Source organism: Hesperophylax consimilis, chromosome 28 (genome assembly GCF_061612785.1).
Source record: "Hesperophylax consimilis isolate HC1 chromosome 28, BYU_Hcon_1.0, whole genome shotgun sequence".
NCBI classification, from domain to species: Eukaryota; Metazoa; Arthropoda; class Insecta; order Trichoptera; family Limnephilidae; genus Hesperophylax; species Hesperophylax consimilis.
In genome coordinates this window covers 23,142,806-23,163,882 of record NC_142863.1, presented here as the reverse complement: position 1 = coordinate 23,163,882, position 21,077 = coordinate 23,142,806, and the positions used below count along the sequence as shown (strand labels likewise).

The window sequence follows — 21,077 nt, the reverse complement described above, 5'->3', positions numbered from 1 at the left end:
AAATGGCCGAGAAAAATAAATACTAAGTATAAGTTGAAAATTAATTCAGTCTCTTTTTACGTGAGTATTATGTTTTACTGCACGGCTGTAAATTCTAGATAAATGATTTTGCGAGATTTTAAGTCTGATTTCTATGTTTACCAATAAAGAGTTCACCGATCTCAGAAAAGGAAAACCTTCGTGTTAAAAACATTACGCAACAGGAAATAGTACGAGGAAAATAATTAGTATATTACATGATAGAGGTATGGCTTCTTTGCACAGCTCAGTAAGTTTTAAAGCACTGGTGGTATTGCAGGGGGATTACTATTAGACACTGGTAGATCAATGTAGGTACTCGGCTGTAGTTCAATTAGGTACTTATTTCCTAAATGGATTTTCCTGTAGGTATTCATGTCGAGTAGTAGCTATATAGATTATTTTGTCGGAACGCGATTATGCACATTCTTGACGAGAATCACTGAAATGGGTAGGTACTAGGAATTAAATTCAGATAAATGATATTTTACCTCGTGATGGTTGCGAGGAAGGTTATGCCTCAGTGTAAACTCTCTAACTTAACCCTGTTAATTTCAAAAATCAATTAGTAACAATTTTCCATTATTTAATCATTGCAATTTCCAAACAAATCCTGTGGGAATGATCTTGGTCAGTGTCTCCTAAGGTGGCGATTTCGCTTCTCTACGGGGACTGAATTGGATAATTTATTAGGGGATCATTGCAGGTTGCAAGACAGTATAGGACCGTAAAAGATGATAAAAAGATGCTGAAAAAAAATTGACTGGCTAAAATATTTTCAACATTTTTCCATTTAACAGAATTCTGATATCGTTGGTCAACAAGCTTTTTTCCCATAGAACTATTTCCAATACGGCAGGGTTTATTTTGTAGCTTAGGTGAAAACTACAAGTTCATATTATAGTTAGTTGAAAAGGCATTAGAGTTTTAGGAAGCGAAAGAAAAATAATATCATATGAACAAGGGAGCAAAATAAGTTAGGGAAATAATGCCCTGAACCCTAGAACAAACAATCAAGCAATTATCCAAGCCAGCCCTGCTGATGTAGAAAGGGCGTAGTCATAAATAAGCGTTAAAGACAAGGATAGAAAAAGACCCGTTAGAATGACCAAGATATTAAGTTTGTCTTGTCCCCTTCATTTGGTCCCAAGCAAAGTGAATTGTGTCTCACTTTAAATTATATGGTTATTTATTAACAGCGTTGTTGTTTCCAGGCCGTCAGAACACCAGTTCGCCATGCCACCGGAGTAGCGTTGCTGTTCCGCTACTATAATCAGCTCTACTTCATCGACCGGCGCTTCTTCCCCCCAGACAGGAGCTTGGGGATCTATTTCGAGTGGTTCGACTCACTGACAGGTAACTGGACCTCAATACTCGCAATACAATATTGATTGGAGAACATCTCTGCAACACGGAACAAATGAGGGAAAACCTTCACACTTTAGATCACCAAATTCTTCAGATATTACGATATCCATGACAGAGCAGCAATTTCCTTCACACTTCGGACCAGTTTTTTTCCTATTTCATGCACCAAGGTGACGCGAATCAATTTTTGTTGAATTTCCAAAACTCTTTTTGGTTTAATGCTCGTGGTTTTCTTAATGGTTATTTTACCAATGGAAAATACATAAATCAGCTGCTTGTCTGGAGTGGCTAACTTCACATTTTCCCTCTGTTTTTGTTGCCGCCAGAAAAGCCTGAAAGTTTTTTATTTATTTTATATTGTTAATAATGTTTATTTGTTTGTTCCTAGGTGTTCCATCATGTCAGAGGACAGTCGCATTCGAGAAGGCCTGCATCCTGTTCAACATGGCTGCCATCTACACGCAGATTGGAGCCAAACAGGACCGGAGCGAGGCCAACGGCTTGGACTCCGCAGTGGACTCTTTGCTACGGGCCGCTGGCATGTTCCGATACATCCACGAGAACTTTACCAACGCGCCCAGCATGGACCTTGGCCCCGACATGCTGGACATGCTCGTCAGTCTCATGCTGGTCAGTCAAAAACACTTTATTTTGTAGCTAATAGTAGTAATGTCAATATTAGAATTACCAACATCGATGCTACAACCTTCTGGTACGCGTCTCTTTCCGGTCTTCTGCTATCTCCCTCCAGTTTAATATACTATCATAAGGTGCGCTGTTAGCCTCCACGCCATCCTAGTTTTATTCATTTACATCTTAGTTTAGGTCTCTTAATACTCCTTGGTTACTGCAGGCTGATTATATGGAATTTTCATCCAAACATTCAAGATGTTCTGTTTCAGTTTTATAAATATTGTTATTGACCAAACTCTTCTTCCATCCACTTGAATGTCATCAAATTATTATATAATGAATGATTTCCCCATAGGCCCAAGCAAGGGAATGCCTTTTTGAAAAGCTCGTTCTTGGAGCAGAAGAAGAATGCGCCTCGAGAGAACGGGAACTCTGCGATGACCTTTCCCTGTGCCTAGACCTTTGTCAAGAGAGCCAGACTTTGGCCCATCAGTACCAATTACTCAGACAGAAGGTAAGGATTCCAACAACTTTGTTATAATACTAAGTTGCAAGGCTGTATATTTAAATATATTTTAGATAAAGTGGGCCTAAATTCTGATCCTTGTTGAACCCCTCTCGCGGTTTACGCAGAGTTGAACTGAAAAACGTTTGATTATTTTGCAGATGCAAGCTGAAACTGTATTGAGCTATGTGCCATATTCGTGGGTTTCCTTGGTGCATATAAAAACTGAATACTACAAAGGTAAGTTCGAAAACAAAGAAGTTCTTGTCTTATATGAAAACTGGGTAGCAAATTGAACACCAATGTATTTGCTTGTCTTGCAGCCCTCTCCCACCACCACATCGCCACCGGGCTTCTCAACGCCACCACACCCAGAACCTCCCTCAATGCCACCACCGATAGACTGGGAAATGTCCACGGATCGGAACCTAGCCTTCCCGACTGGTGCGACTTCTCTTGCAAAAATGACAGGTACATATATTTACTGATTCTTCTTTATCTTCATCTTCATCATAATGTTTACCATAATAATCCTCTTTATCATCCCTTTCTTCTTCACCACCCTCATCTGCATCATCTTCATAATCTCTATAATTCTTATCATTTTCATCATCTTCATCATCTACACCATCTTCCCCTTCATACTTTCGTCGTCATCTTCATCCCCTCCATCAGCTTCTTCATTAACTTCACCATCATCCTCATCCCCTTCATCAGTTTCATAATTTTCTTCATTAACTTCACCATCATCATCATTTCTTTCATCAGCTTCATAATCTACCACACTAACATCATTATTATCGTAATCTTCATTATCTTCAAGGAGGTTTAATGCTATAGCTAATTACTGTAACACATTTTTTGATCTTCCAGGAATGTGGATGGAAGTCCCGCTAAGAACGGAGCAGTTATGAATGGGTCCATGGCCAGTCGAGAGGAACAGAAGATAGCTCTGGGAAAAGCACATTTGGCAGAAGCCCTCAATGCTTATGAGGAAGCCCTCAGATTGCAGAGAATGTGCAGGTAAACATTCAATCCTTATATTATTCAAACATTTTTAAATAATTTCAATACCCAATTTCGCGACCGAAATTCCACAGCTCACGAAACGATCTAAAGATAGTTGTGTTTTCCAAAAAACTTTTCAAAATTTCACAATGCCAGATGTTCAAGAGTTTTTACTACTTCATAAAACAGAAATCTATTATATGAAGCAGTTTTGTGATGGATTTTCACTAACATATGAAACAAGAAAAAGACTGCATTAATAATTATGTGTTTTTACAGAGAGCTGAAGTCAAAAGCTTCCTTGTGCCGGGTGTTGAAACAGCACCACGATAAGGCCATCGTCCAGTCCACCCTTCTACCGGATGGTCCAGACTTTGCAGAGCACTTAGATCCACCCACCATCATGCGTAAGTTCTATTATTACTTTCTCAATAAAACCCCACTAGTAAGTGGATAGGTTCGTCATGCGCAATTACAAATTACCGGTGCGGTGGTTCCATGCATCCACTTGTTGATCATATGTTTAGATAGATCACTTTGACTAGTTGAAGATACCACACGGCAGAACAGATGTTCTAGCACATCATAGGATGACAAGAGGAATGGTGCTATTGAATGGAATTTCTAAAACAATTGATATATTTAATAATTCTTTTCTGTCATACAATAATCTATATTTAAAAATGTACATTTTCGTGATACTCTTGTATTGAACCAACATGATTTACAAAATACAATAAGTCTACACCTAGAACACTCCACACATTGCGAAAAAATATATGTGGGCAACAATCTGAGTGGGTTCATTTTTGAAAACAAATCATTGTCATAAAAATGAGTAATTCGCACATTCTACAAAACCTTTTTCCACAGTACAAAACACAGTAAAATATACACAAATAACAGATTTTGCTATGATAAAACCTGTGATCATATTATATGTAGAAATGCCAAAAAATAAATGTTATAACTGCCCTACTTTGCAGATTTAAGTATTGGGAGCTCTTTGTTAAAAAGTAAAAGGTTTTACTTATAATTGTGTTTATTTACTTTACAAATAATAGGTCTGGATTTAGCTACACTGTTCATTACCCGAGGGTTGGTAATTCTCTGGTTCGAGAAGTTTGTTCCCTGTCAATCTCATCTCACAAGTAATTGTTACACTCTAGCGACATCTGTCGGACTCTGGAGTAAGCTTTATGACTAGCGCCATCTATCGCTTAAATACTCAACTTTATTACCATACATCACAATAAATGGTTCCGATTCCTAATCATCAGGGCAATGATTTCTGGCATCTATACTTTATGCTCTATCTTCAAACCTATAATGACTGAGTTTTGTATTAATTTCCTTTTCTATTTGTTTCAGCATCAACAAAATTCCAGCTATCTCTCACACAGCCGGACTTCGCCCAGCACCGAGTGGAAGATCTCTTCAAATCCCTGGGACCAGTGGCCATTTTCTCTGCCAAGAGACACTGGAGTGCCCCCCGCCTCGTCCAACTGCAAAAGTCACAACTCAACGCCAAAACAATGAAGCACGACAAACAAAGGGTCGAACGCGGAAGAGTCAACGGCAAAATGTACCAACCGGATGATAACTCCTACAAAAACGGCGGAAAAGTATTAAGAAACGTGTCTCTTTATGAAAAGAGGGACAGATCAGAAGACAACAGCTCGTATTACTATCAAAGAGAGATCATTAAAAGCGATGAGAAATACAAACTCGGCCACGAAGATACAACAAGATTGGATAACACCGCAGATCAAAAGAAACGAATCAATGGAAAACTTCCAGTCACACGACAAAACGGCGTTTATATAAACGGATACAACAACAACAGCCATAATGACAGAAGAAACAGCAAAGAAATTGACCCATTCATAACAAAATACAACGAAAAGAATATGTCGGCCAACGATTTGCATTACAACATCAAAACGGATGGTAATAGAATTAGAATTAAAAATGGCGATCTGAACGGTAAAGAAATCAATGGTAAAAATGCGTATTTCCAGAAGTCTCTCGGTGCAGAGAACTTTGGATACATGGTAACGCCAAAGACAAATGCTGCCGAGTTGAAGAGTAACGGGAATGCTTTGATAAGGAGAATATCCAGCGAGTGCAATTTGAATTCTCCTGATGAAGATGAGAGTGGATATGATAAAAATAATCCAAGTGAAGGCTTTGGTTTCTCTGTGAGAGGAGATGCTCCCGTAATTATTGCGAGTGTTGAACCGAGATCACTGGCTGATGTAAGTATAATGATCTGTTTATATTTTTACCTGCAGCTGATGCGGACATATGTGATCAACACCTCTGCCATAGGTCACCCCAAGTGGTAGCAGCTGCGTGCACCAGCTACATGATGGGCCAGATCGGGGGAGGCTATGATCTAATCCTATGATCTCTCAAACTGGTCTCTCTCGACCCATCGTCTTGCACCGCCGCAGGATGGATGGATTTATACGTCGGTCACCGGACACACTGAACCAAAGATTCCTACCCACCACTAATACATTTTTCCTTCCCTAAACTTCCTATCCTTCCTTTCCTTAAAAAGACCCTCCATATAGCATCCCTAAAGATGATATAGGCCCTGAGGGAAGTTATTTTCTCCTGTGTGGAGTTAATGTAAGAAAAACTAAAAATCGAGATAGGTGAGAAACAATGTCGGCCATATCCGGTGCCGATTTCCCGCTATTTAGTCAATAAGTACCTATATCACTCTAGCTTCGGTTTTGTTTATTTGAATTTACATTTTGTCTGTAAATAATGTCCACATTTTTAATATGTCACGGATTTGTATCTTACATTTTTGCATTATTGTATTAAAAAAGTTAAATGTTTCAGAACAAGATAAGTGTTTTAAACAATAAATAAAAAAATGTCAAAATCGAGCTGTGAGTGGTGGATGTCAAAGCTGATTTGTTGTTCAGTGTATTGGGTTGATATCATGACAGGCAGCATTCTGCTGATGCGCTCATATCTGATTTCACAACAAGTTTGACAGTAATTGAGTTGTTTTAATTTTGAAATAAGTCCTTTCTTCTCTCCAAATGTGAATCCAATAGAGCTTTGAATTGATTTATATTTGTTGCATCGATGACATGTTGTGGGAGTTTGTTCCAAGCATCCACTACTCTATTTGCAAGGAAGTGTTTTCTAGGATTAGATGCAAAAGTGATAGTTACACAATTGCAATGCAGCTGACACACTTTTAACTATGCAGGCGACCTTAGGAGGAACTCATGAACTTACAAATTATTTTTTAAAACCATAATTGTTTTGTATCCATAAAATATACATTAACGAGACCGACTGCAAAGCTAAACATATAAAGCTGCTAGACCCAAAGTTTTGAGTTGAAATCCCACTGTGTAAGTAGATCAATTATTATTATTAATTGAATAATCTAACCTAACTTATTCCCCGCAGTTGGGCGGCATGCGAGACGGGGACTTCATAGTGGCCATAGGAGACCGGGACGTGAAGTGGTGCCCCCACGATGAGGTTGTGCGGCTAATCAAGGCTTCTGGGGAATCCCTCAGTGTCAAGCTGGTCACCCCCATGGACAGGAACTACCTAAAGGTATGCTCAAAATACCAAATGACAAATAATGATACTTAACGTACCTTATAATCTACACTTTTGGATTCAATCACTGATACAACATTGTATTTGTATGCCTTTCTTGAAAGAATCGAGTTTGTATGCAGACAAAACTATTGATTCATATTCATATTGCATATGTACGGGCACAAAAACATAATTCTTTTTAATATTTTAAAGCATAACTTGCAAAAGTATATTTTCATAAAATAGTTAAATTAACGTCATCTATGAACGCTAGATTATAACGTATTTAAATTTAAGCTTAACCCATCGGCCCCCGAATTATTAAACTATGAAATTGATCCTCACCCCAGAATTATTTTTGTGCCAAAAATTGGAAATCTGCAATGGTCCTCTCGATAAACACTATTTTCGATAACATATTATTTTCATTTTATTTTTTGGAATAACTTAATGAGTAAAACTTCAAATTGTAATATTTAATTATTGAAGACAAAATTAGTGTCTCCTAAACGAAAATCTGAAACAGAAAAATCAGGAAAAGATACGGTCACATCTAGGACTCGAACCCAGGACCCTTGCATTGCCGGGGCACTGCTCTACCACCTGAGCTAATGGGACCCTGTATCCTTCGGTAATATTTAACTGTATCATACTTCGAATAAGAACTACCAACATTGTCTTCATTTTTTCTCACCGAACATTTTTATTGATCTTTACGTATGATCACAAAATTCAACCCGAACTAAATGCAATCTAGATAGTGTCTTTAGATAAATATGTCTTATTTTTATGTTAATGTGCAACATCTATTGACTTTTTCTGCAAGTCTAGTGTGAATATTTTATTTTGTGTGAAACCTCAAATTTTAACATTTTATTATTTTATTGCAAAAGTTTTTTGGGTGTTTTTTTTGGGCAGATTCACCAAGTTCCCACTTGTACCACGAGTTTCCGAACACCGTGCATATGCATATAAATCACAGACATAGGAATTAATAGACGAGAAGATAATGGCGAGGGGTAAAATCAACTGTTGAAGAACGAAGGGGGTGAAGCTGACTGTGATTCGTCAATAAATCAATCTGACAGTAAATAGGCATCTCGCATTATAATATCACCATTTACTTCTTAAAAGTAAAATCTGCTTTTGAATGAATAGACATTTTTACATGGGAGCGCAAATTACTCGCCACGTTATGAACTAATTTGCGAAGTCCAAATTCGGCAAAGTAAATTTCTTCTGTTTGCAGAGTCGTAGTTAGTTTCAGAGTATTTAGTTAAGACACTTTTACAAATGTTTCATAATTTACTTACCCCAGTAAACAACGATGAGCACACTTGAGAATCGCTACATTGTGATGTGATAGTATATGTTTCTAAAACTGATCCATATAATACGGTGTGAATAAGCTTAAAATAGAGTAAAATAATGCTTACTTATGGAATGTAATACGACAATTGGGTTTATTCTCTTTTTCACATCTATTTTTACAAGTTTTCATATCACAAGTCAACATTTTGCTGTGTTATTTCGTAAAATGAACCGATGATGCCTCGACCATAGTTCGCACAAGAATGATGACGTCACGTTTTCAAATTTCACTTGAGGCCATACGCGAGCCCAGCCGGCTCCAATGGAACCGGTATGGGGAGTGGGGATAATACGCTTTTAATCACTTAGGGCAGGTCTACTAATATTCATATGTCTATGATATAAATAAAAAATAATTTGGTATGATGGTCCTCAAAGTAGGTAATCAGGGATGTGAATGGCAATTATGCATGTTTTGCATTTCCAGCGCCATTTTGAAGAAATTGAATGGCCGCCGGCCGCTAAAACAAAACTTAAATATGAGGGATAATCATTGCAAGCTTATTATAGCCAATACTGCAAAATGAAAGCATTATTATCTGTAGATCTATTGGCATTTAAAATTTTATTTCCAGATGTCACTGGTATGACCGTTACAACTAGTCTGCCCAGAGCCAGGGTTTGTGGCCAACGGGTCAATATTATCTTTAAGCTGACCTACAACTAGAAGGCCCAGAGCCGGGTTTTGTGGCCAACGGGTTAATATTATCTTTAGCTGACCTACAACTAGACGGCCCAGAGCCGGGGTTTGGGTGGCCAACGGGTTAATATTATCTTTAAGCTGACCTATAACTAGATGGCCCAGAGCCGGGGTTTGGGTGGCCAACGGGTTAATATTATTATCTTTAAGCTGACCTATAACTAGATGGCCCAGAGCCGGGGTTTGGGTGGCCAACGGGTTAATATTATCTTTAAGCTGACCTGTAACTAGATGGCCCAGAGCCGGGGTTTGGGTGGCCAACGGGTTAATATTATTATCTTTAAGCTGACCTATAACTAGATGGCCCAGAGCCGGGGTTTGGGTGGCCAACGGGTTAATATTATCTTTAAGCTGACCTATTACTAGATGGCCCAGAGCCGGGGTTTGGGTGGCCAACGGGTTAATATTATCTTTAAGCTGACCTATCTAGATGGCCCAGAGCCGGGATTTGGGTGGCCAACGGGTTAATATTATCTTTAAGCTGACCTACAACTAGACGGCCCAGAGCCAGGGTTTGGGTGGCCAACGGGTTAATACCATCTTTAGGTTAATCTTGTGTTCAATAATTCCAAATCAACAGATTATATTTTTCTGTTTTTAGGCAACAACAGCTGAATACACAGATGGTAAAATAAGCCAGGTAATTTTATATTATATTTATTTATTTACACTGGGTTCTAAAGATGTTTTCTTCTTAACTGCGTTGGACAAAATCCATTGAATTCACCTCCCGAAACTTGAGTCAGTTTACATAATTCCAGTTAGCACTCAGGTCATTTGCCCATTATGCTATCTTCTATTTTACCACATTCCTTTAACAGTAACCCGGTCCCTTTGATAAAGTTCACCAGGGTTGTCATTGGGTCAAATTGTTCCACAATATGTCTTCCCGAGACCTGAGCTTTATTCCCAGTAGAGCGGGACATTGGCACCAAAGGTGAATTGGAGTCTCTTCATCCTCTTCATATTTCCTGCATCTATTGGTGTTTTCCACTCCCAAAAGCTTCAAATGTCTCCTGAGGTAGCAGTTAGTCCCACCAGTTCCCTCAGTATCCCTGTCCATATTAAGTAGTTGCCTAGTTTGACTGGGGTTTGATTCGTACAAGAGAACATTAGATTTCTCATTTCAGGTGCCCTCTCCCATTCCTTCCAGTGCTGGGATTTGACCCACCTTTATTTATTTATTTTATTGATACATGATTTAGAGAGTACATGTGGTCTTTTGTGATATTTCACCCTCCATGCTAGGGATGAACCTGTGTTATGGCGGGTGAATTTTACAGTTTGCGGAATTATAAGAAGATGAATAATTTGAGAAATTATTAGTAAATAGAACCCAAAAATTAATTATGAACATACTATACCGCTAAGTTAGGGAATAAGGATATATTATGTTTTGTCTGAAAGGTGATTAAATTGATAGAGTGTAGAATGAATGGGTATTGTAGTTGTAATGTATACCGTGTGTAAGGATCCATTTCGTAATTTGTTTTTCAAAGGAATGGGGTTGACCCACGGTTTTTAGGTTTTTAGGGATAAGGTTAAAGATTTTAGGAGCTAGGAAGAAAAATTGTCTTTGAGCTGACGTGGTATGTAGTGAATGTACTTTGTAGTGACCGTTGGTTATTGTTCTGGTGGTGTAGTTGTGTTGTAAGAGAGTTTTGTTTTTATATTTGAACAGGAAATGTATGTAGAAATATTTTAGGTGGAGTTGTCGTATGTTTAAGACCTTATACTCTATGAGGTCGAATGGAGGGGTATCTTGTCGGTCGCTTGTTAATAACACGTATTACCATTTTTTGGGCTTTTAGTAGAGGTTCGATTGTAGTTTGTGCACAGCCACCCCGGATTACAATGTATAGTTTGGTGCAGCAACGTGCCATTCCTGCAAGAGGTCCTTCAGCCCCTTTCCTTGCTAGTCCGTCTGCCCGCTACTTACCTTCAATACATACCACGAAAGTAATCGGATCACAAACAGACCGCACGTCAAATTTCGCTCTTCAGAAATCACCTTAATTAAACCTTACAAAACTCAATTATCCATGCAATTCATCGTTAAATGTGTTCCTAAAAATCAGTAAAGTGAATTTTCTACTTTAGTGAATTAAAATCATTCGGTTTTATTCTCATTCTAAGTGTTTTAATACATTGTGTTGTGACAGAAGTGTTGTTGCCCAAAACAAAAAAATTATCATCATCCGATTCACCAAATAATAATATACAAGAGTGAGCCAGTTAATATTACTCTTATTTGTCGAGTAGCTGTAACCGGTCCGTGGTCTAGCGGTAAGAGCGTTCGGATAGCTAGCGGCATATATTGCACTCGCACAGACATCTGAAGGACCCCGGAACGATCCCAACTGCCGCCAAAGATTTTTATTTTTATTTCTTTTTCCTTGTAAACTGAAATCATTAACAAGAAAGAGAACGGAATAAACTCGAAAAAAAATCGAACTACAATGAACTGTGAAGCATGCTTGAACATCATTTCCAAAAATGACCATGCACTTACGTGCGCCATCTGCAATATTGCCTTTCATAATAACTGCCTAAATATCTCCGATACCAACTTTAAAAGAATGGCATCTAAAAATAAACAAACATGGAAATGCCCAAAATGTAAAAGCCGGCCGAGCTCACCTGCTCCGTCGGCATCAACATTAGGTTCAGAAGCCGATGTATTATTTGATCGCCTCACTAAACATTTCGACAACAAAATAAGTGAAATAAAAAAAATGTTTGAGGAAGAAATCAGCGATCTTAAGAAAAGCAGTAATTTTATTTGCAACCAGTATGATGACCTGATCACACGCTTTAAAGATTTGGAGGAGGGCCTCAAAGGTATAAAATTCTTAAAAGAAGAGAATGAAAAAAAAAATACAAGAATCTCATCCTTGGAAAGCCGTCTTGCAGATCTAGAGCAAGTGAAGCTCTCCGACAGCTTGGAAATGGCGGGCGTGGAATTGCGGCCGGGAGAACAAGCCTCGGAAGCAGTACTTCGAGTAGCCAACTCACTGGGACTGCCCTTACAACCACAAGATATACGCATGGTGACCAGGACTCAAGATCGAAGACAAAACACCCCGGACAAACTCCACATCACCCTCTATAGTCAAAATATAAGGGAATCTATGCTCTCAAAAAAAAACGCGGCCAAAACCATATACTCAAATTCTCCCATTTTCATCAGCGAGGTGCTGTCACCGTACTTTAAGGAACTTCTATGGAAAACTAAGCAGACGGCTAAAGAAACCCACTACCAATACGTGTGGTTTAAATCAAATAAATTGCTTGTCCGCAAAGCAACTGGGGATAAAATCATCCAAATAAAACACGAAAATGACCTAAAAAAAATGGGGTAACAAACTTAGACGACTAATCCACCTGAATCCAAGTAAATTAAATGTATTGCTAATCATTTAATATGGCAGAATTACTAAATACTATCCACTCAACTAGCACTCACTCACATTATTCAACCAATAATACAAAACTATGCGATTCTTTATTTAGCACCCCAGGCACCCTTACTATATTAAATCAAAACATAAGATCCCTAAACAAAAACTACGACGAACTAGACATACTATTGTCCTCCTTTAAAATAGACTTCAATATTATTATATTAACAGAATGCTGGATCCCAACCTCTTTTACTGTAAAATACAAAAAAAACTACTCCTCATATTTCACAACAAAATACAAAAACCAAAATGATGGAGTTGTTGTTTACATAAAAGATAATCTTAACGCCTCTGTCTCAGAATTCACCCTAGAAAACTCAAACTGTTTACAAATAATCGCTCACCCAGATACGTGCATACTCGCTATTTACAGATCACCTTCATCACACAACATTACACCCTTTCTAATAGCTCTCGACTCTCACATAAAAAAAATTACCCACTTCAAAAATATCATCGTAACTGGTGACCTAAACATAAATATACTCCCACAAGGCCATCCCCAGAATATCGAATACCAACTGATGCTCCTGGAACATGGCATAATAAGCGCCATCAACACTCCAACCAGAGTTACCAGAGACTCGGAATCATGTTTAGATCACTTAATGATCAAATCCAAAAACAAATTCTGTAGCGTAGTTTTCGAATCCACAATCACAGATCACTACACAACAATGATAGGACTGACCACACAGGCATTGAACCCAACAACTCAAAACAACATCACAAAATTTGAAACTGACTACGTGAACCTAAAACATTGCCTAGAAAACCAAACGTGGGAACACCTTAAAAAAATTAACAACACTGAAGAAGCCTGGAATTACCTTATTACATACCTACAAACGCTCATCACTCAAAACACCACAAAAACATTCAAATCCTTCACGCACCGCAAAATAAGACTAAAAAAATGGATTACCCAAAGCATAATAAATAGCATTAAAAAACGGGACAAACTGCACAAACAAGTCAAACACAACCCAAATGATACTTTTCTGAACTCTTTCTATAAAAGGTACAGAAATACTTGCTCTCTAATTATACGAAAAGCCAAAGAATTATATTACAGAAACAAACTGGTAACTGCTAACTTTGACCCGAAAAGCGTTTGGTCTATTCTGAGGGAAAGTACAAATACACAAAAAAACAAAGATGATGAAATAAAAAAAATACTTATCAACGACGAAGAAGTTGACTTCCACAAAAATCCTACACTTATCCTGAACTACATAAACAGACATTACACAAATATTGGAGCTAGCCTAGCCGAAAATATAAAACAAAAATCGTCTAGTAACGATAATCAAGAAACTCAAAAAATTCCGACTCAGTGCACACACAAAAATAGTGACAGTCTATTCAAATTACATAGAGTAACTCTGGAAGATACCAACAAATTAATACATTCCCTAAAGAATAATACAACATCAGGTCCCGACGGAATAGACTCTAAAACAATAATTACACTAAGCCAACAACTACTTACTCCACTAACATACGTTATTAATCTTAGCCTGAAAGAAGGAATTTTTCCGAGCATCCTAAAAAAAGGTTTGGTTATTCCTATTCATAAATCAGGACCTAAAAATAATGTAAACAACTTTCGACCCATTACACTATTAAACACATTGTCAAAAATTCTTGAAAAAGCAATAAAAGAACAGCTGCAACAATATCTGGAAAACATGCAAATACTCTCAGTTAACCAACATGGCTTTAGAAAAAATAGGAACACAGAAAACGCAATTGCCACTGTAACCGAGTTTATTACACATAATTTAGATGCAAAAAAAAAGTTATTTCAATCTATTTAGACTTATCTAAAGCCTTCGATACAATTTCGCACAAAAAACTTTTCAAGAAGCTAAAAAACATTGGCATAAATGGAGTAGAATTTGAATTAATGAAAAGTTTCATGTCTGACAGAACACAACAAGTTAAAATTGATAACAAGACAAGTGAACCACTCTTAATCACATACGGAGTCCCACAGGGGAGTGTCCTTGGTCCATTAATATTCCTCATATACATAAACGAATTATGTGACATTGAAATTGATGGTAAACTCGTGACCTTCGCTGATGATACAGTTCTTCTGTGTCAAGCAGCCACATGGAAAGATTTATTCATAACAGCTGAAAAAAGTTTGTCTATTGTCATAAAATGGCTAAACAGAAATACTCTAACCGTTAACACAGTCAAAACAAAATATATCACACACAGTATTACACAAAGAGGTCAACCTCCGTCTAACTTGGACTTGTTTTTGCATGAATGTAAACAAACATCACCCAATTGCCAATGCGAACACATTGAAAGGGTTAAACAAATAAAGTACCTAGGAGTTATTATTGATGCATATTTACAATGGACTGACCACATTACTTTTATTACCAATAAACTAAAACGAGTCTTACACCTAATAAAATCCATTAAAAACATTTTCCCACTAACAATACTCAGATCAATATATTTTGCACTGTGTCAATCCATTGCCACTTATGGAATATTAGCTTGGGGAAGCGCTACAAACACAACAATTGACCCAATTCAAAAAGTTCAAAAGGCAATAATAAAACTCATACTGCAAGTACCATTCTACACAGACTCAACCAAAATCTTCAAAACACTAGACGTCATGTCAATAAGACAACTTTACGCCAAAACTGCTCTCCTACACCTCATCCATAATAATCTTCATATTACAAATCAAGCAAAAGCCATAATAAAAACCAGGTCCTCAACAAATAAAACACTGAACATTCCAATAACACACACCACACACGGTCAAAGACACTTTCAATACTACGCAACCAAACTTTTTAACAGTATGCCCATTACTTTGAAACAATTATTGACTACAAACACATCTACAAACTTTCTCAAAAAACATATCATAGCCTGGATAAAAAATCAAGATATTCACTTTATTCAAAAGATTATAATTTCAAACCAAACATAACCAAAATATAACAAGTAAAATTAAATATTATACACGTTCATCAAGAATTATCCACAAATTCATACACTCACATATAAAAGTGTGTTTTCATGTTTCAATATATGTCTGTGAAAAAAAAAAATAATAATAATAACTTTCTACCATAACACATAAATACCTGTCACCCTTAACCACAAACACGTTAACACCTCAGCACAGGTTCTCCTAGTGAGGTGCTCACGTTACATATAATATCACACACACACACAGTTTTACCTAAATCAACCTATGTTCTTCATTTTTTATACCTTTTTTCTTCATTTTTTATACCTTTTTTCTGTACTTTTTTTTCTCTGTACTGCAATATATACCACTGTAATAATTTGTAAAACGTGTATTCAAGAATAGACATAAATAAATAAATAAAAAAATACCATCTAACTTTTATCATTCCCTTCCAGATGAACGGCAGCCCCCTGCACAAGGCGGGTTCCAACCAGGGCTCCATGTCGGCAGCCTCTAGCTGCACCACCTCCAGCGGGGGCTCAGCCGGGCCCCCGCTGGGAGTCGGGGGACGCCACTCGGGGGCCAAGCGAGCCCCCTCCTGGAATCCCTTCCGCCGCCACAACGCCTCCAGGGACAGCAGTACCAACCGGGGCTCACACTCCAGCAATGTCATCTTCAGATGAAATTAATTCAATCATTGTAATATTTGATTATAGAATGTTTGTATTTTCACTGTAATAGAATGTTTATATTTTCACTGTAATAGAATGTCTATATTTTCACAGTAATACAATGTTTATATCACTGTAATAGAATGTTTATATTTTCAATGTAAAATCAAATCATCAACCGCAATAAAGTGTCATGTTTTAGTAAAACAATTTTCAAAAGTTGACGAGAAATCGTAGAAATATAATAAAATGGAATTAAAATCTTTCATTACTGTGGCAACACCGAATTACTCACTTTGTCAATGAAATTTATTTGTGGTTGTTAATAATATGTCTCATTAAAAATTATTTCTGAGGTTGTTCTGAGTGTTGAAAAGGAAAATGTCATAACTCATTTTTATCAATTATTTTTTTTTACTTTTACAAATTCATTTATTTTTAAATGTTAATATTTAAATAAATTACACTTTTCCATACAATTATCGATAACAAAGCGTTAAAAATAAAATTTTCGAATATTAAAGTTATATTTTTTTGAACGATTCTGAAAACATGTCAAAAAGTAAAATTAATGAATGAAAAAATCGCTGCAAAATAAAAAATGTTTTTAAAAGAAAAAACAGTCTAATATTATCAAAGTTTTGTACAAATTTAAACTTATTAAGATTTTATTTAAATACAAAAAGATCTATTAAAATCTCTTATTTATTTAAGATGATAGATATATTTTGAAAAATGTTTTTATGTATATATAATAAAAAGTAATAATATTTAAATTATTTTTATTACAAAAGGTTTATTTTTGTGAGCTGGTCTTCCGAGTGATTAAATATTAAAATATATACAAACAATATAAAGAGATATATTTTTAATTATATTACCAAAATATTGTCTGAAAATTAGTTAATGTTTAATGTAAAATAATTTAAATATTGTACAAATCATATATTGTAGAATTTGTTTATTATGTATTGAAAAAAAAAGCATTTTCAATCAAGTTCAAAATATTTTGGGGTTAGAATTATTTGGGTGAATGTAACATTATTCCTTATCCCTAAATTAAAATCTTATCTACTCTTTTACTGATATTTTGGTAAGTATTGTATTTCTTGTATATATTTTTTTAATTATCATAATTATAAGACACAAATATACTTCCACTAGAATATATGAAATTAATCTGTTAATGTAAAGCGCAACATGCGTTGTAATCTGCGCTTTCATAGATGGAGTTAATTTAATTATTTTATTAAAATACAATTTTTGCAAGTTATGACGCAAACAAATAAGACAAATTATTTGGTTGCGTTAATGAATAAATAGTTTTGTTTGCCGAAAACTCAAATCTTTTAAGAAAGGCATACAAATACAATATTGTATCAGTGATTCATTCCAATATTGTATTTGTAAGCCTTTCTTGAAAGATTTGAGTTTTTATACAGACAAAACCATTTATTTATATTAATATTGCATGTGTACGTGCGCAAACAAATAATTCGTATTAATATTTATAAAAAGCATAACTTGCAAAAATTGCATTTAAAAAATAAATAAAAATTAACGCCATCTGTGAATGCGCGTAGATTACAACTTACGTTATGTTTAACTTTAAAACAATGCATTAAAGTTAGTGGAAGGAATTATTTTTAATAATATATAATCAATAATGTAAAATATTTGTTGTAAAAATAAAAAAGTTTAATTTAGTTACTTATAAATAATGTAACAGTGGGAAATCATAGAGATATTGAAAATACCAATAAATAGAGATAAAAATGGATTGAAAATACCAATAAACGGTTCCATGACAATTCAACGAAATGCCAATTCAACGCACTTTCAAAAAGTGATATAAAGTTGTTAAAAGCTATTTAACCTAGTTTTTGTTTCATCACTTTTCATGACTGTATATCACTTTTTAAAGCTGTATTGATTGTCATTTTGTTGAGTTGTCAGGTTACCCCAACAAACAATTTATAATATTGTATATTTCGCTTTGTGCATTTTAATATAGAATTATTTCATAAAAGTTATCCAAAAACTGTAAATGGTTTTTATTTATAATTACAAATGTAAATACATTATTTTGTTGTCTTTGTAATCTAATTGAATGAATTTCAATAAATGGTAAAGACTATTGAATGAATATAAATTATAATTTATGAACTATTATTTATGTAAATGGAATGCCATACTGGTCAATAAGAAATATATAAACTGATACATTTATGTGCTGTTTTATTTGGGCCTACCAAGGACTAAAATAAAAATCCAAAAATAAGATTAATGCTTAGCTTTGAGGATTAAGATTTAAGCTTAGTCATAACTTTAATCCCTCAGGCATCTTGCATATTGACCGTTGTGTCAGGGTGTTTGTAAGAAAATAGTCTTTCAGCATTGGTCAGTTTATTTCTCTTACATACAGGGTTCACAGCTTATAGTAAAAAACAGAGTACAGGAAAGTTGTAGCACAAAGTAAAGTCATTTAGAGTTTAAACAATGATCACAAACATTTAGCGTAATAACCTCAACAGAAGACCCGTGCTCTCTTAGTTGGGTTGAGGTTTTCCCGACAAGTAATGTCCTCGAGGGAGCTGTTACTTGAATTCCCAACGAGGACCCGGGGGGTTCTTTCGACTTGGTACGGGGATGGTTTAACAGGGTAATGACCACTAGGATTCTGTTGCTTAGTTTAACCAGGAGACTGGATACTCTGACTCCATATAGGTGTTATATACCCTTTGGGGCAGGGTTGTGCCGGCCGATTACGGAAGGGTGGGGGTAGCTCAGCCAATGGAGTGTCTTCCTGTACGGGTGATGAGCTGAAAGTTGCCGAGCGAGACGGCGCTATGCGTGTGAAGGAGAAAGTAATCGGATCCGTGCATCGGACGAAATACCGCGCGCTACACCGTTATATTTACTAAACGTCTACATTACTATTCATCTACATAAACGATCTTTGTAACCTAATGCTAGATGGAAGAATTGTAAGTTTTGCTGACGATACTGTGCTACTCATTCAATCAGACACTTGGTTAAACTCGGTTACAAAATGGCTGAGAAATCAATTAACTCTGTTAAAAAATGGCTAGATATTAACTCTCTTGCACTAAATACTTCCAAAATAAAATACATTACTTTTAGTATGAATATCGTTGGCCAACCTAATCAACATGTTGAAATAAAAGTACATGAATGTTCTTGTACTCACAATACATTCTGTCAATGTCCTTGCCTAGATCGAACGGACCATATCAAATACCTTGGTCGTACATTTGATGAATATCTTAAGTGGAATACACATTGCCTACTTATCATGTATAAACTTAGAAAACATATTTATTTCTTCAAAAACATTAGAAACATACTAGACTCCAAATCTATGAAAATTGTTTTTTACTCTCTTTGTCAATCTATCATTGAGTATGGAATAATCGCATGGGGAGGTGCAACACTATTAGCTATAGATTCATTATAGAAGGCACAAAAATTTGTTATGAAAGTTATTCTTAAAGTTCCCTTCGAAACAAGTACTGCAAATATATAAATTTCAGCACATTTGGTACCATAGAGCCTGAAAAAATGACTTTTTTAGTTCGAACCCAAGTCCGAAATTAGTGACCATAGGAATGTTGATTTATCCAGAAGTGAAATTTTATGCTGATTTTTCCAGAAATGAATTTTTATGCTGATTTTGTGAGTGATTTCGTTTAGGACAATGATTCTTATCACATTTCTAAAATGTAAGCCCATTTGGTACCATAGAGCATGAAAAAATGTTTTTTTTAGTTCAAACCCATGTCTGAAATTAGTGCCTATAAGAATAATGATTTTTCGAAAAATTCAACTTTATGCAGATTTTGGAACTGATTTCGTTTTGGACAATGATTATGAACACGAATCCAAATTTTGAGCATGTTTTGTGTAAAAGAGCCCTAGAAAAATGGATTTTTTAGTTCGAACACAAGTCTGAAAAAAATGCCCATTAGAATGATGATTTTTCCTAAAAAGACAACTTTATGCAGATTTTGTGACTGATTTCGTTAGGGACAATGATTCGTATCACATTTCTAAAATTTCAGCCCGTGTAGTCTTCCATAGAGCCTGAAAAAATGGCTTTTTTAGTTCGAACACAAGTCTGAAATTAGTGCCCATAGGAATGATGATTTTTCCTAAAATTCAACTTTATGCAGATTTTGTGACTGATTTCGTTTTTGACAATAGTCTTATTTTAATTTTTAAAAAATCAACACGTTTTGTCCGATAGAGCCTTTAGAGTCCGATAGAGATATTAGTTCCAACCAAAGTCTGAAATTAGTGCCTATAAGAATAATGATTTTTCCAAAAATTCAAGTTTATGCAAATTTTGTTACTGATTTCATTTTGGACAATGATTCTTATCACTTTTCTATAATTGCAGCACATTTTGTCCCATAGAGCCTGAAAAAATACCTTTTTAAGTTCGAACCCAGGTCTGAAATTAGTGACCATTGGAATGATGATATAAAAAACATTCAACTTTATGCAGATTTTGTGACTAATTTCGTTTTGGACAATGATTCTTTTCACTATTCTAACATTTTAGTACGTTTTGTCCGATAGGGCATGAAAATATTGCCTTTTTAGTTCGAACCCAAGTCTGAAATTAGTGCCTAAAAGAATAATGATTTTTCCTAAAATTCAACTTTATGCAGATTTTATGACTGATTTAGTTTTGTACAATGATTCTTATCACTGATCTACAATTTTAGCCAGTTTGGTACAAAAAAGCCTGAAAAAATATATTTTTTCGTTCGAACCCAAG

At 35.7% G+C, this 21,077-nt stretch overlaps 1 protein-coding gene across 3 annotated transcripts in view; it reads left to right on the top strand.

Annotated features, from left to right (window-relative positions):
* The window catches only part of Rhp (GTP-Rho-binding protein rhophilin), a 231,206-nt gene extending 214,318 nt beyond the window's left edge, over positions 1–16,888 (top strand). For 2 of the 3 annotated variants that reach the window (XM_089648541.1, XM_089648543.1), the window contains 11 exons: positions 1,233–1,374; positions 1,775–2,016; positions 2,375–2,533; positions 2,686–2,764; positions 2,848–2,995; positions 3,398–3,547; positions 3,812–3,939; positions 4,904–5,790; positions 6,974–7,126; positions 9,787–9,825; positions 16,058–16,888. In XM_089648541.1, coding sequence (XP_089504667.1) covers positions 1,233–1,374; positions 1,775–2,016; positions 2,375–2,533; positions 2,686–2,764; positions 2,848–2,995; positions 3,398–3,547; positions 3,812–3,939; positions 4,904–5,790; positions 6,974–7,126; positions 9,787–9,825; positions 16,058–16,285 — 2,355 coding nt within the window. In that variant the 3' untranslated portion in view covers positions 16,286–16,888. The remainder of the gene's footprint in view (positions 1–1,232; positions 1,375–1,774; positions 2,017–2,374; positions 2,534–2,685; positions 2,765–2,847; positions 2,996–3,397; positions 3,548–3,811; positions 3,940–4,903; positions 5,791–6,973; positions 7,127–9,786; positions 9,826–16,057) is intronic. The other variant, XM_089648542.1, reaches the window with a different exon arrangement.
* The last annotated feature ends 4,189 nt before the right edge of the window (positions 16,889–21,077 follow it).